The sequence below is a fragment of the Elephas maximus genome, chromosome 15, assembly GCF_024166365.1.
Source record: "Elephas maximus indicus isolate mEleMax1 chromosome 15, mEleMax1 primary haplotype, whole genome shotgun sequence".
Classification (NCBI taxonomy): domain Eukaryota; kingdom Metazoa; phylum Chordata; class Mammalia; order Proboscidea; family Elephantidae; genus Elephas; species Elephas maximus.
In genome coordinates, this window is record NC_064833.1 from 9,322,047 (window position 1) to 9,348,461 (window position 26,415).

A 26,415-nucleotide genomic window follows, 5' to 3' on the forward strand; every position below is an offset into this window, starting at 1 on the left:
AAAATACTCTTTTTCCCTTTTTTTTTTTTCGGAGCCAGGGCAAGTTAAAATGACAGTTTTGCTATGTATTCAACGTTTATTTATTTTACTCTGCATTTGAATAGTAAGAGAAACCAGGAAAAGAAGATTTTTTTCCCCCGCCGTTATGTGGAACAGCTGGTGTTTTTGAAAAGCCATCTTGCGGGCTACAGAAATCAACATGTCAAACTTATAAAAGTGGCTTTTCAACCTTTCTCGGCTTGTTATTGCTGGGGTCATTGTAAGCAAGAAGAGTGGCACAACTTTGCTTTCCTTCTTGTGAAACCCTCATGAAGAAGACAAGGTGTTTATCTTATGGTCTTACCTAAGACGCACCTAGAATCTTCAGGAAGGTTTTTTACAGCAGTATCGCCAGCCTCTGCCTTCTGCTGTGTATGTGTTAGCGAAACAGCTGACTTGATGAGTGGCTACTGTGGTTGAGAACTGTGTGTGTTTGAAAACCTGCAGGTGAGAGTGCAGTGCCTTGGTAGTGTCTGAACAGACAGTTGTTCTCTCTGGGGAGCTATATGACGGTGATGTCTGTTCCTCTTTGATGCCTTGCAAACCTTGCTTAGGAGCCCTGGTGGTGCAGCGGTTCGGCAGTCAGCTGCTAACCTGAAGGTTGGTGTGGCTGGAATCCACCCAGCGGCTTCTGGGGAGAAAGGCCAGCGATGTGCTCCTGTGAAGATGACAGCCTAGGAAACACTATGGGGCAGTTCTGCTCTGTCACGTGGGGCTGCTATGAGTTGGAATGGACTCGACGGCACACAGTGAAACCTGGCTTTATCTCTGTCCTAACCAGGCAGGTGGAAGTCCGGAGGTCCTCTAGTACAGCGGCCTCCAGCCATCTCCGGTCTTCCGGATGCTTGTAAATTGGGAAATCTGCCCTGGCACAGTCAATAATCCTCTCCCCCGACTTTCCTCCTACCTCTCTGGCTGACCAGTCGCTTTCCTTCTAGACCTGCTCCCCGTAAACCCACCTTTTGCCCAGTGGGGTCACACCCTACTGCACTGGGTGGCTTCATCCAGGCCCCTGCCCACTGCAGGGTTTCTGCCCCACAGGGACCGTTGGTCCTGTGTGCTGGTGGCTTTTCCTTCCTGGAAGCCTCCCTCATCTCCTAGCCAGCTAACTGGCTCCCTCTCATTCTTTAGGGCACCAAACCAAAAAACCCATTGCTGTTGAGTTGATTCTGACTTGTAGTGACCTCATAGGACAGAGTAAACTGCCCCATAGAGTTTTAAGGACAGCTGGTGGATGATTCAAACTGCAGATCTTTTTGTTTAGAGGCTGAGTTCTTAACCACTGCGCTACCAGGGCTCTGCCCTCATAAAAGTCCATGCTCGTGACCTTTATTACAGGTGGTCCCCAGGTTAGAAACGCCTGACTTACAGACAGCTTGCACTTAAGAATGGGATGCCATGAAACCTATTCTACCAAAAATTTGAGTTAAATGCGTACAGTGGTTCATAATAACGTACACATGCACTACTTTGTGATGCTCATGAAAACATTGCTCGGTTTGGAAGTGTTTCTCAAGTATTTTATATGCATAAAAACAAACAAAAAAAACTGTTGCCGTTGAGTCGATTTCGACTCATAGTGATCCTATAGGCCAGAGTAGAACTGCCCCATAGAGTTTCCAAGGAGGACCTGATGATTCAAACTGCCGGCCTTTTGGTGAGCAGCCATAGTAGCACTTAACCACTGCGCCACCAGGGTTTCCTTTGTATACATAGAAAGGTAGACAAACACTTGACTAACTGACGCTACGTGAGAACCATATGTGCCTGTTCTGACTTACCTGCAAATACTACTTAAAGACAAACTTGGGGACGGATCTCATTCATATATCGGGGACTACTTGTCCTCTAGGAACTTCCAGTGGGAGTCTCTGGGTGGTGCAAACACTTAAACACTGGACTGTTAACCAAAAGGTTGACAGTGCAAACCCACCCAGAGGTGCCTCAGAAGAAAGGCCTGGCAATCTACTTCTGAAAGGTCACAGCCTTGAAAACCCTACACAGAGTGCAGTTCTACTCTGCACGCGTGGGTCACCGTGAACTGGAATCGATGTGGTGGCAACTGGTTTGATTTCTATTTTTTAGTGTGTGTGCAGTGATCATAGCACTAAAGATACTTGTTTGCAACTGTCGGTTTCTGGAATTGCTTTAGATGCAAATGGTTAAATGCTGGACTACTTTCCCAAAGGCTGGCGGTTCTAACCCAGCCAGAGGTGCCTCAGAAGACAGGCCTGGAGATCCGCTCCTGAAAGATCACAGCCTTGAAAACTCTGTGGAGCAGCTCTGCTCTGCACACATGGGGTCGCCACGAGTCAGAATCGGCTCTGCGGCAAGGAGTTTGGCTTTGTTGGTAATCCCTTTGAGGGAGGGCTGTGCTGCCCTATCCCCTCTGGTAGCAGGAGAGACCGGAGGACGTGAGAAAGCCTGAGGGGAAGGGAAAGAGAGAGTGATGTCTATTCAGCAGGTGGAGAGAATTACTGCGGGCCTGATAAGGTTTTAAACTGCTATATTAGCAGGGTGGAATGAATTGGTGGCAGAGTCCCAGAATATAATCCCTTATCAGTCTGCTGCTCTGACAACTGTTTGGGGCTTTTTATTAATGTGGTTGATAACACTTTACTCGCTGGGGTGTTCTGAGATTTAATTAGTTCTTGAGCAATTTAGAATAGGTACTTGAGAATATTAGTGCGGTGTTAATTATAGATGAATGCATATGAACCAATTTCTACAGATGCGAGATTCCATTTCCATTTAACTCCTCACCTGCTCGTTAATAGTGCGACATACTTTGCTCAAATATTGTTCCATGTCGGGTACTCTGTAACAGAGCTCTGTGGGGAATTCAAAGGTAAAGCATACAGACTCAGATCCCTCTGTGCTTTAGGAGTGCAGGGTTAGAGAACAAGGGCAGATTCCCTCCTAAAAGAACTCATCCAAAAGTCAGGGGGGATGGTGAGCCAAGAGGAGCCTGGTGGTGCAGTGGTTAAGCACTCCACGCTAACTGAAAGGTTGGCTGTTGGATCCCACCAGCCCCTCCGCAGGAAAGGATGTGGCAGTGTGCTTCCATAAAGACTATAGCCTTGAAAACCCAGTGGGGACAGTTCTACTCTGTCTCATAGAGTCACTATGAGTTGGAATTGACTTGATGGTAATAGGCTGGTGAGCTAAGAGACAGGATGATTTGAGGCAGAAGGAATGGACTTGAGAGAGTTTGTATCATATGGACTCATTTTTCTTAGTAAGGTTAGAGAACATCTCAGAGTCGAAGGTGTGTGTGTGTGTAATTGTTTTGCTGTTTGATTGCCAGGCCTTTCTTCCGCACATGTGGTTCTAAACCCAAACCCAAACCCACTGGCATGAAGTCAATTTTGACTCACAGCAACCCTGTCGGATAGAGTGGAACTACCCCGTTGGGTTTCCAAGACTATAATCTTTACAGAAGCAGACTGCCACATCTTTCTCCCACAGAGCGGATGGTGGGTTTGAACCACTGACTTCTCAGTTAGCAGCCAAGCTCTTAAACACTGCACTCCCAGGGCTCCTTTGTGTGTGGTTAGGCTCTGAGAAAAATGGCATTTTTGAACCCTTGCTGTGGGTCATTCATTAATTCAACAAATGCACTGAGCAGTTACTATTTGTGTGCCAGCCACGTGGTGGTGGCTGGGAACGTGGCATCAGGCGGGCAGAGGCTCGTGCCCTAGAGCAGTTGCTTGCAGTTAGTGGGCCAGATGGAACACTGCACAGCTCTGTGGGGGTAAGCATGCTGAGCATCCTGTAGAGTAATGCAGGGTCTTAGGGAGCTCAGTAAAGGTGATTCCAAAGCGGCCTGGGAGAGCAGGTGGTGGTGGGGGGGCTCGTGGCTAAAAGCTTGGGCAGAGGTTAGAAAGCACGTGTTTGTTGCTGGTAATTGTCATGAGTTGGCTCTGACTCATGGCTACCAGCACGAAACGTTGCCCGGCCCTGTGCTGTCTGTATGATTGTTGGTATGTTTGAGTCCATTGTTTTTTTTTTTAATAATTTTTAATGTGCTTTAAGTGAAAGTTTACAAATCAAGTCAGTCTCTCACACAAAAACTTATATATACCTTGCCACACACTCCCAATTACTCTCCCCCTAATGAGACAGCCCGCTCCCTCCCTCCACTCTCTCTGTTCGTGTCCATTTCACCAGCTTCTAACCCCCTCTACCTTCTCATCTCCCCTCCAGGCAGGAGATGCCAACATAGTCTCAAGTGTCCACCTGATCCGAGAAGTTCACTCCTCACCAGCATCCCTCTCCAACCCATTGTCCAGTCCAATCCATGTCTGAAGAGTTGGCTTTGGGAATGGTTCCTGTCCTGGGCCAACAGAAGGTCTGGGGGCCATGAGCTCCGGGGTCCTTCTAGTCTCAGTCAGACCATTAAGTCTGGTCTTTTTATGAGAATTTGGGGTCTGCATCCCACTGCTCTCCTGCTCCCTCAGGGGTTCTCTGTCAGGGCATTCATTGGTTGTGGCTGGACACCATCTAGTTCTTCTGGTCTCAGGATGATGTAGTCTCTGGTTCATGTGGCCCTTTCTGTCTCTTGGAATCCATTGTTTTGATTCTTGTATCAATCCATCTCATGGAGGGTTTCCCTTGTCTTTGCTTACCCTCCGCTATACCAACCCTAATGTCCTTTTCTAGTGATTGGCCTTTCCTGATGACATCCAAAGTACGAGAGCTGCAGTCTCTCCATCTTTGCTTCTAAGAAGCATTCTGGCCATGTAGGCACCATATTCTAAGCGCAGGAGTGGAAGGGGGATGGAGGGAGGGGCATTGGAGTGGGGGATGCCCGCACTGGGAGAGGGACCAGTGTGTGTTTAGGGCACGTGGCTGGAAAACCACCAGTAGTGGTGTGGCGATCTGAGGAGGCTGTCACAGTGAGCAGTGGGGGTCTTACAGCATGTAAAGTAGGCAGTGGTGTAGGGAGAAGGGGGCGTATTCCACAGATGTTGAGAAGTGAAAACTCAGGACCTAGGCAGAGATTGGAGTGTGCAGAAAATGAGAAGCAGGGAGACGGGAGGGTGCTTTGGGTGGGACTTGACTGCTGGGGGAGATGGTGGCACCCCTGCCAATCTCGAGAACCCGGGAGGGGAAGGAGATTTAGGGGAAAGAGGATGAATTAGTTTTGGTCACATACTGAGTTTAGTTGACTGCAGGCTGCCCAGGAGGATGCTACCCATTGGCCTGGGTGAGGAGCCAGCAGGAATGCTGGGCTGGAACTGCCCCCTGGGGGCTCATCAGTGGATGGGGGTCATCAGGGGCACTGGGTGGAAGTAGATCAAAGCCCCAAGGGCAGTCTTGGGAGGACCCTGGTTTAGAAGGTGGTGGCTCCTGAGGAGAGTCCAGAGAGGTGAGGAGGCAGAAAGGCTTCCCTCGTGAGGAGAGAGAGAATGTGTCAGCAATGGTCGGCGATGCAGGGAGATGAAGTAAAGTGAAGCTGGGATAAAGAGTGTTGGTTTTGGAGATGGGCCTCCTTGCTGACCTGGGCAGGAGCAGCACCAGTGGAAGGTGGTCAGTGGGAGATGGTTGAGATGGGGTTGGCGGCAAGAGGAGTCAGGTGGAGGTGACTAATGGATGGCCAAGCAGAGCAGTCAGGACCCTGGCCAAAGGCAGAGGACTCACTCACAAGAGACAAGTTTGATCAAGGAACTATTGGTGACAGTATGGGCAGGGCTTGGGTGCAACACCCAGCCATGGTGTGGTCCTGGAGGACGTTGGTAACAATGAGGTGTTCCTACCACCCAGGCTAAGAAGGCAAGTGGGGAGACTTGTCACCAGAACTCCAAGTTAGAGAAAGGCCTGATGGTGGCTGTGGCCTTGGCTAGAGGGAGTGAGCCTGGAGGATAAGCCCCTGCCCCACTCTCCTCCCTCCCCTCATCTCCTGCTGGTGCCTTCACTGGCCATACCACCTAGAAGCCAGAGGGCAGTGGAGCCCCTGGTATGGCTTCAGAGGTCAGCTCTGGGGCCACAGCAGTGGAATAGAACAAGGAGAGAGGGAGGATGGGGATGGGGGGAAGGGAAACTCTCCAGAACAAGAGGCACTGCTTGGATTTTTGCTCATTATCTACCCTTCAAAGGGACACAGGCATTGTCTCCCCGCTCTTAAGCCATCACTGCCTCTAAGTTTACACCCTGAAGGCCTCCCTGGGCTGTGGGGCACTGGCCCGGGTTGCTGCAGTAAAAGATCTCTGCCTCACAGGGTTCGTGCATCTGCCTCCCTGGTTCACATTTGCATGCCACATCACCCAGCGTCATTGCTTTTTTAAGTACCGCCTTTTCAGAAGGAAATGAAATACAAAGAGCTGTGTTAATGTGCTGGGATTGAAGAGCAATACGGCCCCCATGTCAAGAATTTAAAAGTAGTTCTCAGAACCTCAGTATGTTGGCAAACACACAAGGTAGGTGGCTGGTGAGGCAAGTACTCACTTAGCTCTCTGTTATTAGTGCAGACAAAATGGAACCTTCCAGAAATGGTCATCCTGGCCTTACACCTGAGTTGGACATACACGGATCTTCAGACATGAAGGCATCAGATTCACACCCAGCAGACACTTCTGAGCCCGACTGTGTGCTCCTTCCCCACGTGAGAAGACTTTGCTTGTGTCCCCGCATCCAAACTGTGCGGTGACTCATCTTGCAATGCGCCGTGTGGCCTTTAGTGTTCCAAGTCCATCCAGCTACACGGCAGAGCCTGCGTTTTAGCGCCGATGCCGTGGACTCTAGATCTCACGTTCTCCACCAGGACCCCCCAACACATGCAAGTGTTTGACATAATACTTGTACATCCTGTTGTTGTCGTGACCCCGTGCCCAGTGGAACAAAAAAGTGCCCGTTCCTGCACGATCCTCAGGATGGGCTGTGGCTCAGACCGTTGTGACCCATAGGGTTTACTTTGGCTGATTTTTGAAAGTGGTTCACTGGGCTTTTTTTCCCCTAGTTCTTCTTAGTCTGGAAGCTCCGCTGAGGCCTGTTCAGCATCGTAGCGACACGCGAGCCTCCACTGACGGACGGGTGGTGCCTGGACTTAATGTGCAGTGGTCGAAATTGAGCCCAGGTCTCCTGTATGGAAGATGGAAGTCCTGCCACTGAACCACCACTGCCTGCCTTGTAATCCTAATCCAGTAGTTTTAACGTTGTTTCCAGAACCTTCCAAGGTGCCTGTGGCTGGGGTTGGATGGAGAGAGAGGGCTGGTGTGGGAGGCAGCGAGGCAGAGGCTGGCAGGAACCCACTTTAACTAGAGCAGCCAGGCTCGTTTATCTACTGCTTATATTGAAATTGCCTCAAGAGCCCACTTGAAAAGGTCCTGCTGCTAAAAACAGTTAGAGAACCAGCATCCTAATGCATTGGTGATCACAGTCAGATTCGGACGGCGATGCAGCGTGGTGTGACATTTAATGGAGGAGAGACTTCAGCTAAGGGTCTGTATTCTCGAAGAGCACGTCTATGAAGAGCCGTGGAGAAAAAGGTAACACAACGAGATTGGTTAAAAAAGCACGCTGAGTCCATGACTTCAGCGTCCCAGGTGCTCCTTAGTGCTCGTAGAAGTGCGTCGCAGGGTGTCCTGTGCCATTCACAGAGTGCACTGTGAGTGTTATAGTGGTGTATTCATCTCCCCGTCTGACTACTGACGAGAGAAAAATGCCAGACAGGCGCCGGCCACTGTCAGATGTTTCCCCCCTTCCTGTGACCTGGCACGGGGGCGAGTGGCCCAGAACCTGGCTGTAAAGAGCCCTTTCGGGTTTGACGTGACCTGCCCTCTCAGTATCTCAGGCAGATTTCAGCTCTTGATCTCACTAAAATTGCACCCTGTTTTCTGTTGAATAAAGAACTTTCTCTGGAGCGTGGAGAAGACATTTTAGATGTTTAATACAATTGCAAAACAAAGTACTACCTTAGATTTAATTGTATAATTAACCATGTAACAAAGCAGGGCGTTTGGAAGATGGTTCTCGAGAACAACGTCTAGAAGTCTCGGTTTGACCTGGGCCCCCTCCCCGTTTTCCGCGTTGGCCGTACTTCTCACAGGCCTCAATTTGCTGGCCACGCGTCTTAGCTTCTTAGTGCTGCTGTAACAGAAATACCACAAATGGGTAGCTTTAAAGAACAGAAGTTTGTTTCCCCAGTTTTGTGGTTGTTGTTAGATGCTGTGCTGTCGATTTTCTACTCGAAGTGACCACGTGTGACAGGGTAGAGCTGCTCCGCAGGGTCCCCAGTTTTGTGGTTGTCGTTAGATGCTGTGCGGTCAGTTTTCTACTCAAAGCGACCACGTGTGATGAGGTAGAGCTGCTCCGCAGGGTCCCCAGTTTTGTGGTTGTCGTTAGATGCTGTGCGGTGAGTTTTCTACTCAAAGCGACCACGTGTGACGGGGTAGAGCTGCTCCGCAGGGTCCCCAGTTTTGTGGTTGTCGTTAGATGCTGTGCGGTGAGTTTTCTACTCAAAGCGACCACGTGTGACGGGGTAGAGCTGCTCCGCAGGGTCCCCAGTTTTGTGGTTGTCGTTAGATGCTGTGCGGTCAGTTTTCTACTCAAAGCGACCACGTGTGACGGGGTAGAGCTGCTCCGCAGGGTCCCCAGTTTTGTGGTTGTCGTTAGATGCTGTGCGGTCAGTTTTCTACTCAAAGCGACCACGTGTGACGGGGTAGAGCTGCTCCGCAGGGTCCCCAGTTTTGTGGTTGTCATTAGATGCTGTGCGGTCAGTTTTCTACTCAAAGCGACCACGTGTGACGGGGTAGAGCTGCTCCGCAGGGTCCCCAGTTTTGTGGTTGTCGTTAGATGCTGTGCGGTCAGTTTTCTACTCAAAGCGACCACGTGTGACGGGGTAGAGCTGCTCCGCAGGGTCCCCAGTTTTGTGGTTGTCGTTAGATGCTGTGCGGTCAGTTTTCTACTCAAAGCGACCACGTGTGACGGGGTAGAGCTGCTCCGCAGGGTCCCCAGTTTTGTGGTTGTCGTTAGATGCTGTGCGGTCAGTTTTCTACTCAAAGTGACCACGTGTGACAGGGTAGAGCTGCTCCGCAGGGTCCCCAGTTTTGTGGTTGTCGTTAGATGCTGTGCGGTCAGTTTTCTACTCAAAGCGACCACGTGTGACAGGGTAGAGCTGCTCCGTAGGGTCCCCAGTTTTGTGGTTGTCGTTAGATGCTGTGCGGTCAGTTTTCTACTTGAAGCGACCACGTATGACAGGATAGAGCTGCTCCGCAGGGTCCCCAGTTTTGTGGTTGTCGTTAGATGCTGTGCGGTCAGTTTTCTACTCGAAGCGACCATGTATGACAGGATAGAGCTGCTCCGCAGGGTCCCCAGTTTTGTGGTTGTCCTTAGATGCTGTGCGGTCAGTTTTCTACTCGAAGCGACCAGGTGTGACGGGGTAGAGCTGCTCCACAGGGTTTTCCAGGTTGTGATCTTTACCGGGGCAGATCGCCAGGTCTTTCTCCCGTGGAGCCGCCGGGTAGGTTTGAACCACCAACTTCTGGTTAGCAGCTGAATGCTTAACTGTTGTGCCACCAGGGCTCCTCTTCTCACAGTTTCGGAGGCGAGAAGTCTAAATTCAGGGCACTGGATCTAGGGGAAGGCTGTCTCTGGCCCTGGGGGAAGATCCTTGTCTCAGCTTCTTTGGCGATTCTCACATGTGAGCCTGGCTTCCTCGCTTGTATCTGTGTCTGTGCTGCTCCCTGTCACTCAGAGGTGGTTAGATTTAAGATACACCCTGCACTGATATGGCCTCGTTAACCTAACAAAGACAACCCTACTCCCATATATCCACAGGTGTAAGGGTTAGGACCCCAATACATGTTTTGGGGGGAACATGTTTTGGGGGGACACAGTGCAATCCATACACCACTCCTAGTTGGGCAGGCTGTCTAGGCCCAGGGTCCCTGGGCAGGCTCTGAACCAAGGTGAGTAAATTGGCTGGAAGTGCCATTGGTGGCAGCGGGAGCTGGATTTGCACTAGGATCTCTGACCCTGTGTGAACAGAGCCAGAGCTGTTACTTCCTTCACTTTCCCAGCATTGTCTTTTCATAGCAGGGACCTGGCTGCGGCGTAGGATAAAGTGTGCATGCTGTGGACAGGCTGTGATGGGACTTTAAATCCTGGCCCTGGATGCGGGGCTGGAGCAGCAGCCAGTTGTGCCAGGAGCCAGCAGTGCAGCTGACCAAGAGGTGTGCCTTAGTCCTGGTGGGCTGGTGCCTACCTGAGTGGGGCCTGTCATCTGCATAAAGTGATTAGGTGCAAATAGACTCCTCGCTGACAGAGTTCAGCTGAGAGCACACGGAGTGGATCCAGCCTTTACTTCCCCCACTCAGCCTCCAGTGTGGATAGGCCATGCCCTGCTGGGAGAGCTGTGCTGGGAGGAGGGGGTGCTGCAAGGTGATGGGCCGGTGCCCTCTGGGAGAACTGTGCTGGGAGGAGGGGTGCCTGGAGGTGATGTCCAGAGGCTGCGGTGTGTGGACCGCCTGGAGGCTGAGCAGCTTTCCCCACAAGGAGGCAGTGACTCTTGTGGAGATCACTTACTGGCCCACTAGCCAGCCCATCTGCTCCCTCGGCCGCCATAAGACATTAAGCTCAGTGCTGTGCCCACCACCCCACCCCATGGTGAAGCCTGGTGTTCAGTTGATCTGCCCAGCACTATTTGCTGAATGTTGACTTCCGTGCAACATCTGAGGCAGGAGAGGGTAGCAGGAAGTGCCAGCTTTGCAGTCAGATGGACTTACAGGGGAGAGTTTTGTGGCCCTGTCACTGCATCACCACTGAGCCACGTTCTCTTATCTTTCCAAAGAGCTTAGTAAAGTCCTGCCACCTTAGGGCTTTAGAGGACTAAAGAAGACGATGTCTGTGGCGTGCTGCAGGGCTGCTGGGGCAGTGGCTGGTGTTTGCGTGTCTGCCACCCTGGTGAGCGTGTGTGGCGTGCTGCAGGGCTGCCGGGGCAGTGGCTGGTGTTTGCGTGTCTGCCACCCGGGTGAGCGTGTGTGGCGTGCTGCAGGCTGCCGGGGCAGTGGCTGGTGTTTGCGTGTCTGCCACCCGGGTGAGCGTGTGTGGCGTGCTGCAGGCTGCCGGGGCAGTGGCTGGTGTTTGCGTGTCTGCCACCCGGGTGAGCGTGTGTGGTGTGCTGCAGGCTGCCGGGGCAGTGGCTGGTGTTTGCGTGTCTGCCACCCGGGTGAGCGTGTGTGGCGTGCTGCAGGCTGCCGGGGCAGTGGCTGGTGTTTGCGTGTCTGCCACCCAGGTGAGCGTGGCCTCCCTGAGGGGAGAGATGGGCCCCGGTGTCCAGCACAGGGCCAGGCACACAATGAGTGGATAACTTTTCATCCAGCTTTGTGAGGCTTGAGGCCCTTTTCTCTCTCCACTCAGTAAGTATTTAGTGAGCACATTTTGCTGACAGGGACATCGGTGGCTCAGCAGCAGAATTCTTGCCTTCCACGCGGGAGACCCAGGTTTGATTCCTGGCCAGTACACCTCATGTGCAGCCACCACCCACCTGTCAGCGGAGGCTTGTGTGTTGCAGTGATGCTGGACAGGTTTCAGCAGAGCTCGCAGACTAAGAGGGACTAGGAAGAAAGGCCTGGCAACCAGCCTGTGAAAACTCTGTGGATCACAACAGTCCTATCCGCATCCAATCATGGGGCTGGTGCAGGACCGGGCAGCATTTTGTTCCGCTGTGCATGAGGTCGCTGTGAGTTGGGGGCTGACTCAATAGCAGCGAACGACCACAGCAACAACAGCATTGGGTTGGCTCTGGGCTGGGCTTCATTGAGCTTACATTCTGCTGGGGGAGACAGACAAGAGACGAGCCAACAGCTAGATCAGTTAGCAGCAACTTTGCTCATTGGTGAGGTGTCACCCCGCAATGTTTAGTTAGTGCAGAACTTAGAACAATCTAAAAACCCAGCCTGCCCTTCACCCCAGATGTTTGAGTCCTCTCTCCTGCCCCCATCTCATTTATTACCTTCTGACATACTATATAATTTACCTATTTATCATGTTTTTTTATTGTCTGTTCCCACTAGAATGTAAACAGCAGAGGGCAGGGCTCTCTCTCTGTCTTGTACACTAAAGTGTCACAGATGCCCAGAACAGTGCCTAGCAGTCCAGAAGCATCTGTTGAATGAACTGTGGCTAGCAAAATAGATAAATAAATAATATTTTGTAGGGCTTAGATAATTGCCAAGTAAATATTTTTTTCTTTTGTGTAGTAACAATGCAGAACATTTGGGAATAGGAGGAGAGTGAGACAAGAAACGCAACTCACAAAGCGAAACCAGCTCACAAAGTGAATGTTTTATGAAGTAATAGTAAACAGATATTGCTGAACTTGGTATTAGAGATGGAAATTCTGTTTCCAGAAGAGCAATTTTTGACGTGAATGCTCCTTAGCCACGTTGAGGAGAGGGTAAAAGCAAGTAGGTGTAGAAGCCGAAGAGGCAGCTTGAAGTCAGACCCAAAGTTGACTTGGTTCCTCATAGTCAGATAAAAGTGACCAGGTGCAAAGAGCCTGGCAGTTCAATTTGTCTCAGGTTCCAGCATTTCCAGGTGAGGAGGAAAGGCTTTTAGGTCTGGAGCGAGTGTCTCCGTGGTGTGTCCAAGTATAGACGTGTCCTGGGACAGTTTGGGTGGGGAATGCAGGCTAAGCCAGGACAAGGTAGAGGGTGGCTCCATGAGTTCTTGGGGCTCTCTCATGATCCCAAAGGACCAGGGACTCTCGCAGTGGGTCCCTCACTGATGAAGTCACAGTCCCTCCAGAGTCTTGAGCCCAGGAGTGCTACTCCCTCCTTCATTCTGCAGCAAACAGCATGCATGTCGTGTAAGGTAAGAGATTGGAGTGGCAGGAGGGACGGGGAAGAGGACAGCCTGGTGATAGGAAGTGGGTAGACACGCAGCCTAATACTTGGCCTCCCTTCTCTTGCCACCTCTACACAGATGAAGAGTGGCTGGTCTGGTCACCCAGGGGCATGTGTGTCTTTGAAATGCTTTTCACTCTGTGTGTTTCCTGTAAAGTTCTCAGCAGTGGATTTGCTTGTGGCAGCCATGGCTGAGATCATCTGCAGTTTATCCAAACAAGCCCACAGCTGATGGAGGGTGAGCTCAAGGGCTCTCTCGTCTGTCCAGGGCGTGTTGGGCAGAACTGCTTGTTTCTAAGCAGGTGACTGTACAAACCCTGCTTTGTAATGGTGGGTCCCCAATCCCAGAGTGGTTTATAAGAAGCATAGGCAGCTTTCTTCTGAGATGGTTTGGTTATGGCTGCTTGGTGACAGGGAGTTGTACAGAATAACTTTCCACCATTCCACCTGCCCTTAGACCTTTAAGTCAATGAATCTAGATTAGAACTCAGAATTTTTGTTGTTTCGGGTGTGTTGCTGTATCATTGCCCCGCAGCTTTTCTTAATTGTTGTTATTGGTATTTCTAGATGGTATTTACAGGCACAAGATTCCAGTTATCCTCCACCACTGGAGTCATTCAGACGGTACAAAACTCTCCCAGTAATGATGTGTGACAACATACATGGGGTGTTGCCAACCAGGGAAGCTCACCCGAGCTTGGGTGTCCAGGGTTTTCATTGGGAATTGGGCATGCAAGTATGGCTGCTTGTCCATGTGGCTGATATTAGTTTCCAGCCCCTCTAGAGGTCAAGCTGATACCATGTGATGCAAGGCCCCCCACCATAAATTCCAGCATTACTTTAGAGGTCAAGCTGATACCATGTGGTACAAGGCCCCCCACCATAAATTCCAGCATTACTCCAGAGGTCAAGGTGACACCGTGTGGTGCAAGGCCCCCCACATAAATTCCAGCATTACTCCAGAGGTCAAGGTGACACCGTGTGGTGCAAGGCCCCCCACCATAAATTCCAGTGTTACTTTAGAGGTCAGACTGATACTATATTGTGCAAGACCCCTACCATAAATTCCAGTGTTACTCCAGAGGTTAAGCTGAGACCATGTGATGCAAGCCTCCCCAGCATAAATTCCAGCATTATTCCAGAGGTCAAGCTGATACCATGTGGTGCGAGGACCCCACCATAAATTCCAGCGTTACTCCAGAGGTCAAGCTGATACCATGTGGTACGAGGCCCCCACCATAAATTCCAGCATTATGCCAGAGGTCAAACTGATACCATGTGGTATGAGGCCCCCACCATAAATTCCAGTGTTACTCCAGAGGTCAGGCTGATACCATGTGGCACAAGTCCCCCACCATAAATTCCAGCATTACTCCGGAGGTCAAGCTGCTACCATGTGGTACAAGGACCCCCACCATAAATTCCAGCGTTACTCCAGAGGTCAGGCTGCTCCCATGTGGTACAAGGCCCCCACCATAAATTCCAGTGCTACTCCAGAGGTCAGGCTGATACCATGTGGCACAAGGCCCCCACCATAAATTCCAGCGTTACTCCAGAGGTCAAGCTGCTCCCATGTGGTACAAGGCCCCCACCATAAATTCCAGTGTTACTCCAGAGGTCAGGCTGATACCATGTGGCACAAGGCCCCCCACCATAAATTCCAGCGTTACACTGGAGGTCAAACTGATACCATGTGGTACAAGGCCCCCACCTAAATTCCAGCGTTACCCCAGAGGTCAAGCTGATACCATGTGGCACAAGGCCCCCACCTAAATTCCAGTGTTACTCCAGAGGTCAAGCTAATACCATGTGGCACAAGGCCCCCACCATAAATTCCAGCGTTACTTCAGAGGTCAAGCTGATCCTATGTGGTGCAAGGTCCCCTCCATAAATTCCAGTGTTACCCCAGAGGTCAAGCTGATACCATGTGGCGCAAGGCCCCCACCAGAAATTCCAATGTTACTCCAGAGGTCAAGGTGATACCATGTGACGCAAGGCCCCCACTGTAAATCTCAGTGTTGACGTAGACTCTGGTATGATCCAAGGCCCCAGGTAAACAAAGACATTCTTAGTAGGCAAGGAGTTGGAGGTTACCTCCCAGGAGCCGGGGCCAAGGGCCAAGTCTTTCTTTGGGTAAGGTTAATCCTTTACTGCACAGTTATATATTAATTTAACTTGCAGAGCAGGTATAATGTTAAAAATCTTAAAAGCAAAACAAAGCCAAATGCAAAAGCAAAATATTTTGGATTGAAAGAATTCAGGTACTTCCAGCAGAGGAAGAGGACTGTGTTGAGTGTGAGAATAGGAGTATAGGGGCCTTGTTGCATTTCTCACTGTAGGGAACCATGGTTCTTCCTCCAGGATAATCTGTTCTGAAAGGTTTGCATGGAAGCCTGGGACATTCTGATAGGCATTATTGTGGATTGAATTGCGTTCCCCCAAAATATGTGTTCGATTCCTGGCCCTTGGAACTGTGGATATGATCCTGTTTGGATATAGGGGTTTTCTATTGTTATGCTAGGGAGGTCATACCAGAGTAGGGTGGGTCCTAAACCTAATCCCTTCTGAATTGTAAAAAGACCAGAATAGACACAGACACACACATGGGGGGAACACAGATGCCAAGGAGCACGAGGGAATGCCAAGGATTATGAACAGACCCTAGAAACTAGGAGAGAGGCCACAGAAGGAATCAACACAGCCAAGAACCTTGTTTGGACTCTGAGTCTCCAGAACTCTGAGAAAATAAATTTCTGTTCTTTAAACCACCCACTTCTGGTATTTCTGTATGGCAGCACCAGGAGACTAAAACAGTCATTTAGAAGGTGAGAAAGGGTCTGCACCAAGACCAACTATGGCTACTGACTTAGTTTTGCCTGGTCCTTATGATTCCTAAAATGAGTGTCCATCGGCAGACTGCTAAGACTGCTGTGTGAGAGTGGCTATGGATGTAGTGTGGTCTGTAGAGTCTTTTGGGGTAGAGTTCCAAAAATGTTTCCGGAAGAAGATAGGAAAGATGAACAGCGGTGAGATATTTAACACGTGCCAGGGGCTTTCACGTAAATTGTGTTATCTAAACCTCATAGCAGTTCTTTGAGGTCCGTTTTGTTATTATTATTATTATTATTTTTTATGAGAGACCTGGGGTTTATGGAGATTAATCAGTTCCCCAAATTCCATTGTTCGTGGCTGTGTGGTGTCCAAGCCTGGCCCACCTGACTCAGATACTCAGCATGCCCCATGGTCTCCTTCACATCATTCCTTGTCCCATTAGCAGGCCCACAGCAGCCCTTGGCCTTGGTGCTCATGGTGACCAGGCTCAGGAGGGGGACCATCATGTCATATTTGAGTTTTAAAGAGAAAAGGAAACTGAAGGGAGTGTAGGCACTAGCTTGGAGGGAAAGTGGCAAAGTTTAACAACAGGTCAGTAACTCAAAGGAAGCAGGAGACTGTTTAAAAGCACCTTATTGAAATGCTATGATTCCTGTAAGCTGAAGATGAGAAATATGGGCACTCAAGAAAGCACCCACCAGCGTGACTTCCGGACTGAGTCCGGGAGGCCTTTTCAGTGGAGAAAAGACAACTTTTGAAAGTAAATGATAGATTATTTTCCTTTGACTATCTCATATTTCTCAGTCATCTACCTTCTTCTCTTCCTGCCACCTCCTTTCTCTCTCCATATTCCATAAGCAGTAGCTCCACTCCCCTGCGTGTTAGGGTTTTAGAATGTAGAGATACAGGGGTTTTCTGGTTTGACTTCCCGTGGGGCTCAGAGTCTTTTCCACAGCATCACAAATGTGTTTGAGACTTTTTTGAAAACCTTCCTTAGAAACACATCTCTGAAAGTCACCTTGTTGGACAGCTCTGACTCTTGATAGTGTCTTTCTCTGGGCTGCAGTCTGTTGCCTGAGTTCTTCTACCCAGTGGTTCTGGCTTCATCTTTCTGAGCACAGCAGAGCAAGTCTTCTTTATCTTCTATGTTAGGCCGTTTATCTTCTGTTGGCCTATGTTATGCTTAATAAAATAAAGACACAGAGCCAGTCCCCAGGCGGTCACAGTACAGAGAAGGCATATAAACAGATACCTGCAAGGCATTGTGGGAGATCCAACAGTTGATATGTTGGTGCATGTGTGTGTGTGCATCTGTGTAAAGAGAATGGTGGAGATACAAAGGTGAAGAGCAATAAGAGTATCACTAAAAAAAAAAAAATTTTTTTTTTTTTTTTTTAGAGGAGGGGAAATTTGAACTGCCTTCGGTTTGTCATTTGTTCCATTCTCAGAAGCCCTCTTGTCCAAGATGAAGTCCTGTGGCCATGCTCTAGCTGCCAGGATGGGTGGAACAGCATTTTCAGTTCCTGTAGTGAGAGGTGGTGTTGCCCTCGAGAAGGGAAGGGACTGAGATTTGGGCTCCACAGAGGAGAAGCAGCCAGAGGCAAGGAAACCAGGGTAGGGCTGGTGTGAGAGATGATGAAATCCTTACCAAGCGTTCTCTTCTCCACCTTGGCCAGCTTAGGGCTAATTATTGGATTCCAAACCCTCACCCTCACCTGTCCACCATCCTTATGCCCCCAGCCCTTCAGTGTATCTTAACCTGTGATGCCCAGAGCAGAGTCTATGTCGAGGTCATCCAGTGCAGAGTATGGAAAAAACGTTTTACTTAGAATCTCTTTAGCTAGTTCTTTTGAATGGGTCTAATGTTGCCTGTGTGTTGGTTTTTTTGTTGATTCATGCTGTTAACCTGGGTTAAACTTATGGTGAACTCTAGTTTTCAGGGCTTTTTTAAATTTTTTATGTAAGCATTTCTACTCCTGCCACATCACTTACATATTGAAATGTATCCCGTGGTGAATTCTCTTATAAAGCGAAGCACCATTTTAGAAACAGGTAATCCCTCTGTCATATCCAGTACATTCTTCTGTAATGATTTGTGTACTTGTATCACCCAACTTGTAGGCCACGTAAGGAACTCTGTCTCAGGCAGTTTATAGACCTTTTGAAATGTTTTGCACGATAGCCATTAAGAAATAAATAAATAAAAGAAAGTAGGACTTGCCATCAGCTGTGATAGAAATCAGGCATCTCAAATGTGGACACGGGCAGTGACTTTGGCAATCACTATTTTTGCCCCATTCTTGGGCCTTTATATGAGACATCGCACACTTGGAGCATGGCGGTTAATGGCTTTTTTTTCCCTTTGGCCTAGGGAAGTGTTATGCACTATTCTGTCTGATTCATGATCTCATCTACTTTTTTTTTTCAGTTTGATGTCAACACATTTAGCGTCGACATTAGTGTTGATTCCATTCTCAGAAGCCCCCTGGCAGCCTCCTCCCTAGGCCCCGTTGTCTAAGTAAGATGAAGCCCAAGGAAACCAGAGCAGGAGCTGATCTGCTAGCTGGCGTGAGAATACACTGAACAGTTAAGGCCCTTTTCAAGTCCGTTAAAGTTTCACTGGGTCACAAAATAATCTGAGCCCCTGGATTTTGGAGACAAGCACCAAAAGACATTCTTTTATAGAAAAAGAAAAAAAAATTTTTTTTTTCTTTTATAGATGCTAGAAAATGAGAATGCTTGTCCTGATCCATTTGCCCCATCAGCCAAGTCCCTTCCTTGCCTCGTCGTGAGGGCTTTCCTCCAACCAGCATGTCTTCCTAAGAATGCAGGCCTGCTTCTTCATTTTATCTTTTCCCTTCAGGCGCTCGCTGGCACATCTATGTGCAGACGGGAATCACAGGAAAAGTGAACTTACCGCGTTGCCTCTGACAGCTCCCCTTGGCCTCTCCCATTGCTCCAGAGTCTGCGTTATTACCACGCGGCTCAAGTTCAGCCTCGCGGATGACGCCACATTCCAGCGTGTTGACTGCCCCGCCGTCGGCCTGCTTTCCTGCTGGTCCCCCACCCACCCACCCACCCACCCAGGGACATCTCAGAGCGGGTCGTGTTCCCTGTGTGCTTGTCATACCTTTCTGAAGAAGTGATTCTTGGGCAGGCGGTTGTGGGTTTTGTGGCAGTGATTTTAAGAAAGAGAAAACTTCTTTCCATCCCTTTGCTCTATATTCCTTTCACTTAGGAGTCTGGAATAGCATGCATTTAAGAGACTGCTCCTTTGTTCTCTACTCTGATGTTGAAGCTTTTCTCACCCCTCAGGCTAATGCCAAGTTCAGCCCTGTGAAGTTAGCTGACGTTGATTCTTCAGCGTGTTTGCAGGTAGTTTGAACCCATTCAATTCATTCCCTCCAGCCTGGGCACAGATTTAGGGCACAGACTTAAAGCAGAAATTTATTCCTGCCATCCTCCTGCTTCATGTTCCTCAGTGGCTTACTGTTGCCACTGAGCGGTGGCAGATGGGAGGCTGCTGGTCAGATGTGGCCCCAGATGCATTTTGTCTGGCTCCCACATTGTTTTAAGAAATTTCAAATTAGAGCCAACCTTGAAAAATCAGAAGATTTCATGGAAAAATCTGGAATTGCAGTTTTCCTTTGAGCCATCAGAAGATTTAGTCACTCTGTTCCATGTCCTTTCAGGGCAGCGCTTGGCTAGGGGTTATGCTCTGCTGTTTGCCACACGGTCAGCTTTACGCACTCACACGACTTGACTGGTTCCTGTGAGCATTTGAGTTTTATCCCCTGGCTCTCACCAAAGGCACACCCCAGACTTCTCATGGGCATCCAAGGCCTCTAGGACCTAGCTCTTACTCCCTCCACCAATTTTTGTCTCTCCCTCCTTGCATCTCCATCAGGTTGTAGCCATACAGTATGCTTGGCTAACAGCGCGCTCTCTGTCTTTGCCGTCCCTTTCCTAGATGGAATACTGCCATTTTTTTAGCACACCTACTTCCTTCCCCCATGAAAACCAAAAACCAAACCAGTTGCTATTGAGTCAGTTCTGACTCATGGCGACCCCATATGTGTTGCAGAGTAGAACTCTTCTCCATAGGGTTTTCATGGCTGTGACCTTCCGGAAGCAGATGGCCAGTACTTTTTTCTAAGATGCCTCTGGGTGGGTTTGAACCACCAACCTTTTGGTGAGTAGTTGAGTGCTTAACTGTTTGCACCACTCGGGGACTCCCCTTGTTGCCTCATGCCTGTTCCTTGTGTCCTGTAGACATTGCTTGCACACACTTGGTTTTCTATTTAACTGAAGCTTTCCCTTCCCAGTGAAGGGTTCTCTGACCTTCCAAGCAGATTCTACCATCCCTTCCCATCAACGTCAGGTACCGCGCCTTCTCATTTGAATCAACGCGCAGTGGACAGTCCTTGCTTGCACTGTTGGTTTGTGCATCTGTTTCCCTGCTGGACTGTGAGTCCCTTGAGGGCAGAGTCTTTGTTTCAGATGATGTTTTATCCAAAGTACCTGGCACATAGAAGGCACCTAGCAAATGTATGGTGAATAAATGAGTGATTTCTTTCTTGGACTGTAAATCTTGGAGACTGTACCTTCTCTGCCATGTTGTTTATTAATGATGCTGAAGTCTGCTAAGCTTTATGAAGGCAGGGGACTGCGCCTGCTTTATCCCAGGCCTAGGTGGTGGCTTTGTAAATGTTTATTGAATGGGATGAAAGACAGGCCAAAGATAGTTCCAGAAGTAATACAGTGGGTCTCCACAGCACCGTGGATCTAAGATTTTATATGTATAAAACAAACACATTGCTGTTGAGTCAATTCCAACTCATAATGGCCCTATAGGACAGAGCAGAACTGCCCCATAGAGTTTCCAAGGCTGCAGTCTTTATGGAAGCAGACTGCCACATCTTTCTCCCATAGAGTGGCTGGGTGGGTTCGAACTGCTGACCTTTCAGTTAGTAGTCAAGCACTTAACTGCTGTGTCGCCAGGGCTCCTATATATGTGTGTGTATATATTTATTTATAAATATGATATGTATGTATTTTTATATGTATATTTATTTCCTTTATTAGCCCATAAAGAATCATGTTTGCTCTCCAATTCTATCATTGATATAAAACGATATTTTATATATCTCTGGTATTTGCTTCTTAGGTAATGAGTCTGACATTGAACTGGAAAAGAAGTACAAGGAAGATGATCGAGAAAAGGCCTCGAAAAGACCCCGAGCACAGAAAACAGAGAAGGTCCAGAAAATCTCCTCAGGAAAGGAGGCTGGGCAGCTTTCTGGAGTGAAGAAGCCCATTATAAGCGTGGTTCTGACTGCACACGAAGCTATTCCAGGTGACTACAACAAACGGGAGGTGGCGAAATGAGACTCTTTGGGCAAGTCTGTACCAAAGGGTAGCCTGAGGCAATAGCATGAGACAGGTTACTGGACTTGGATCCTGTGATCCTGAGCAGGGCGTTCACTGATCTAGTCTCTCCATCTAATGACCTGTGAGGTCTGGAAGACAGCAGACCTACTTACTGCCTAGGGCTGCTGTGGGCAATGTGTAGGAAGGATCCAAAGCCCTCAGGAAAGAAAAGGTAGCGGGGGCTACTGCCTCTGCGCCCACCTCCCCTCCAACCACGTCCTGTCCTTACCGTAGCGGTCAGAGCAGTGTTTCTCCTCTTTACCACCCACCCCCCACCGCCACCCCATCCAGCCCCTCATCTGGGTGTGCTCCTTCTTCCTACCCGCTGTCAGCCATGCCGCCTCCCGTGCACTGTAGACGCTGCTCAACCAGGCTGCTCCTCCAAAATGCTGCAACTTATTTTCCCTCTGCCTAACTTCTTTGTATTTTTAGTGGGTTTCATAAAATACTTATAGTACTGGAAATGTCCATCTCCATCTCCTTTCTCAAAAAGCAGCTGATGGGTATGTTCTACTGGCTTTTTTTAAAAAGGCCTTTTCCAGGATGGGGTCTGTCTTACCTTCCTGGTGCTGCTGTAAGAGAAATACCATAAGTGGGTGGCTTTAAAGAACAGAAATTTATTTCCTCACAGCCCAGAAGGCTAGAAGTCCAAATTCAGGGTGTGGTTCCAGGGTGAAGTCCTTCTTCGTCCCTTTGAGGCTCTACTGGTCGGCCATCCTGGGCATTCCTGAGCGTGTAGATTCATCTGCCTTCCTCATTGTCACCTAGTGTCCGTCTTCTGTGTATACTTGCTTCTGTGTCTCTTCTGCTCTTTTTATAACTCAGAAGTGATTAGGTTTTCCACACACCCTACACTGATACAACCTCAACTGATCAACTGACTACATTAGGTTGCATTATGGAAGGTGATTACATTAGATTAAGTTAGATTAACCCTCAGGGATAGGGTTTAGGATTCCAACGTGTATTTTGAAGGGTCACAATTCAACCCATAACAGGACACTTCAGACAAAAATGCAGTTGTATATAATAATTTTTTTTCTCCTAAGCATTTATGTGATAGCTGTCAAATAAAATTTGAAAAGTTAAGTTTGACTTAATGGTCTAACTGAGACTAGAAGGACCTCGGTGGTCATGGCCGTCGTGGCCCCCAGACCTTCTGTTAGCCCAGGACAGGAACCATCCCCAAAGCCAACTCTTCAGACAGGGATTGGACTAGACAATGGGATAGAAAAAGATGCTGGTGAAGAATGAGCTTCTTGGATCAAGTAGACACTTGAGCCTTGGTTGGCATCATCTATCTGGAGGGGAGATGAGAGGGCAGGGGGGTTAGAAACTGACGGAATGGACACGTAAAGAGAGAGTGGAGGGAGGGAGTGGCCTGCCTCATTAAAAAAAAAAAGCCTCATTAGGGGGAGAGCAATTAGGAATATATAGCAAGGTGTATATAAATTTTTGTATGAGAGACTGACTTGATTTGTAAACTTTCACAATAAAAATTTAAAAAAAAGTCAGGTTTAGAATTTTCAGAAAATAGAAATTGTAAGCATCTATTTTCAGTGCCAATAGTAACTCACTATTTAAAATGAGCTTTGAATAAATGTCTCTTTTATATTTCCGTGCAGAATAAGGTGATCAGTAGAGAATAAGCCATATAATATTTGTGACTAGAAACACTTTCTGGAAAGCCGTCTTGTCTACCCCATCCTACTTGAGAGAGCAGTAGTAGATTCTCCTGTTCTCAGTAGTCTCTAGAGAAAGTTTCCATAATTTCTTCTTAAAAATTAGTGGTGATACTTTGAGATTTCTGTAAAGTGGTGTGAAAAGTCTGATTAATTTCCTTTACTATTCCAGAAACAAGGGGTGGATTAGAGTCTTTTCGTTAGTGTAGTTGATACACACACACACACACACACACACACACACACGTATGTACACATTACATGTGAATTGTCCACTGCTGCAAAAGGTCTTTGATTATCTCACATCAAAGAACTGCGGAAGTAAAAGTGACCTTTGATATTTTCAGCTTCAAACCCCGATTTCATAGGCTGGAAATGGAGGTGCAGAGATGTTAAGCTAGTGGCATGTTTGGGATGGGACTCCAGGTGACTTAAATTCCAATTCACAGTTTATTCTACTCTTCCATACTACTTGGAGCCCTGGTGATGCAGTGGTCAAGAGCTCATCTGCTAACCAAAAGGTCAGTGGCAGTTGGAATCCACCAGCTGCTCCTTGAAAACCCTATGGGGCAGTTCTACTCTGTCGTATAGGGTCACTAGGAGTTGGAATTCACTCTCGACAGCAGTGGGTGTTTTAATTTACTTAAACTCTTGTGGTCCCATATAAAATTTTCCAAGTACCTAATAGACACAAATGTTGTGTGTGTATAGATGTATGTGTATAAAACAAGTAGGTAAGGTGAAAATGTAGGCCAAGAAGACATTTTGGCAGAGTATTAGAAAAACAGCCCCTCCACACACACAGAGAGAAGGAAGTTACATGTGTGAACTGAAGGAAAATTGAGCTTGCGTAGTATCTTACGGTAAAGAAATATACTCCCAAGAATGGCTCCTCCTTGGGGTGGGCTCAGTGCCCCCTGTGGAGCCTCGTTAACAAGCAGTGCTTTGTGCATCGATGTCAGGTGCTACCAAGATTGTTCCAGTGGAAGCGGGGCCCCCAGAAGCAGAGGCAGCGAACCCAGAGACCGCTGTGGCTGACCTGGCACATCGCAGAGGGTACCAGGAGTATGCCATCCAGCAGACGCCATATGAGCAACCGATGAAGTCAAGCAGGTAAAGGGTTTTGTTCTGTGAAACTCCAAAGGCTGAACACCAGTGATCTCCATCGAGGGAAGAGGGCCGAGCATGTTAGTCCATCAGAGCTCCGTGTACAGAGTTGTCTGTAAAGGAGATGGAGGGCTTGACGTAACGCGAGAGTTAGTCCCTCCATTGCAGCCATTGGTGTGTTGGCTGAGCCTAAGTTGTTCTGTGAAATCTGTGGCAGGTCAACATTCTTGTGGAGCTGAGCACCAAATGGTTAATGAAGGGGGAGCATTTTACTTAAAGCAAGAATATGTTTAACCTTGTAAGGAAGTGCGAACCAGTGTAGCAAGTGTGAACAAGGCCTTACTTCACAAATTTGCTGTTCACAGCTGCACCCGACATTTGTTGTCTCAGTTTTTCCGTTTTATAATGAAAACAATTCTGTATTTTATACCCCGGACATTCAAAGGCAACACATGCATGTTGTAGAGAGTTCTAACATCCCATATGATGTAGAGTTTAAGTACCCCATAATTCTTCCTGTCAGAGGTAACGTCTGTTGACAGTTTGGATCACGTACGTCCATATTTTTCTGCGATGTGCTCACATATATCATGGAAACCCAGGTGGCATAGTGGTTAAGCACTACGGCTGCTAACCAAACAGTCGGCAGTCATATATTGCTTCAATTTTATTATTAATTTTTTTCAAAATGGAATACCAAATCCACTATTCACAAATTATTATTATTTTTTTAACTTAGTACACCTTGAAAACCTTTCATTTCCAGTACATACTTTGAAAGTTTATGCTTGCTGTTATATAATGGTACCATAGTTTACGGAGCCAGTTTTGGCTCTGATCGGTGATGCTGCGATGAACATTTTGGTGTGCACATCTTTCCGTACTTCAAGACTTTATGTGAGGTAGATTGTTTGAACGTAGAACTGTTGTATCCAAGGGTATGAGTGCCCACAGTTTTAATGGACGTTAAAAGCTGACCTCCTGATAACATTGGACAGGCTGACACACCATCGACAGTGAACGAGAGCGTCTGTTTCTCCACAGCCTCCCCAGGTTCTCAAGTCTTTAGCTCTGCTATACACCTGGGGGAGTAGATTAGCAAATGTTTATCACCTGAGGTCTGAAACCATTTTTCCCAGCCTCTCCTACATCAGCCATAATTAGTTGTCTAATAGAATCTGATGTAGCTTAGAGATGAGAATAAATGGTAGATTATATGTAAAGTGTCTGGCACGTGTTGGGCTGCATTAAATTATATTCTAATACGATGTGGGGGATGCTTCATTAATTAGTAGCCTGAGTCCTCTCTTCTGGTACATGTGAGCACCAAATTTGTTGAGGAAGTTGTAAGAATACTTATTTTCAGGTAAATCTGTAATAGATGGAAATCTCAGGATAAGCCTGTGTCTCCATCCGGGTCGATTCGTAGACCTTACCTGATTATCATCACAGTATTTCAGGGTCTCCTGGGGAGGGACTCAACCAAATGCCAGTCTAGTTACAGGTGACTATAGTCAGTATTTAACCAACAGACCTGGGCTGTATTCCTCTTCTCATGCTTTCCATGAATATTGTATGTGTAAATCATGAGTCAGTTATGGAAGAGACATTTACGCATGACGATTTTGCTTTGCACAACGTAGAAGAAAGTTTTAGGTTATGTTAATTTTTTTTCTTACAACAAATGTAATATATACTTAGAGAATTTGGGAAAACCAGAAAACTATAAGGAGAAAAATCATTTGTAACATTATCCAGATAAGCACCATGAATACTTTTAATGTATTTCCTTCCCGCCTTTTTTTTAGTGCGTATGTTGTGTAAAATTGAGTTTATATTTTACATGCAATTTTGTATCTTGCTTTCCAAATGTCATCACATTATGCTTATTTTCCTTTGTTTCGTAAATTAGTCACAAACTGACATGCTCTACCTCCGTGAGGGTGTCCTGCAATCTACTGAGTTCTCAGCATTGTAGCCAATGAGATTTTTCTAATGTCCATCTGATTGTTACTGCCTAAGGTTTCATGTTGCTTATGGGAGAACTTAGCCTAACAGGCATGGGCGCTTGGTCCTACTGCCTCTCCTGCCTACTCACATTCCCCCTGGTTCTCTGTGATCCCCCATCAGCCCTTCTTCACTTCCTTGTTCTCTTCTCACAGGTGCCTTTCCTTCTCCCTGGCATGCTTCCCCTCCTGCATGCTGGGCTAACTCCTATTCATGCCTCAGCCACTGGCCCAAGTGTGGAGTCCTGAGGGAGGCCCCCTGCCCTAGACCAGGCCCACCGGCTCTCACCCAGGCTCTCAGAGCAGCCTGCCCTCTCCTTCTCAGCAGCCGACGGTCACTGTCTTATGATTATTAGTCTGGTGCCTCTGGGGCCGTGGTGGTTCAGTGGTAAAATTCTTGCCTTCTCTCCTAGTTATCTACCCTCGGCCATCCAGTTGAATCCGACTCATAGTGACCCTGTAGGACAGAGTAGA

General features: G+C 48.0%; 1 protein-coding gene across 23 annotated transcripts in view; it reads left to right on the plus strand.

The window, feature by feature from the left end:
* The window catches only part of ZFAT (zinc finger and AT-hook domain containing), a 336,678-nt gene that overhangs the window by 180,756 nt on the left and 129,507 nt on the right, over positions 1-26,415 (plus strand). For all 23 annotated transcript variants that reach the window (XM_049854202.1, XM_049854213.1, XM_049854217.1 and 20 more), the window contains 2 exons: positions 20,884-21,072; positions 23,791-23,941. In XM_049854202.1, coding sequence (XP_049710159.1) covers positions 20,884-21,072; positions 23,791-23,941 — 340 coding nt within the window. The remainder of the gene's footprint in view (positions 1-20,883; positions 21,073-23,790; positions 23,942-26,415) is intronic.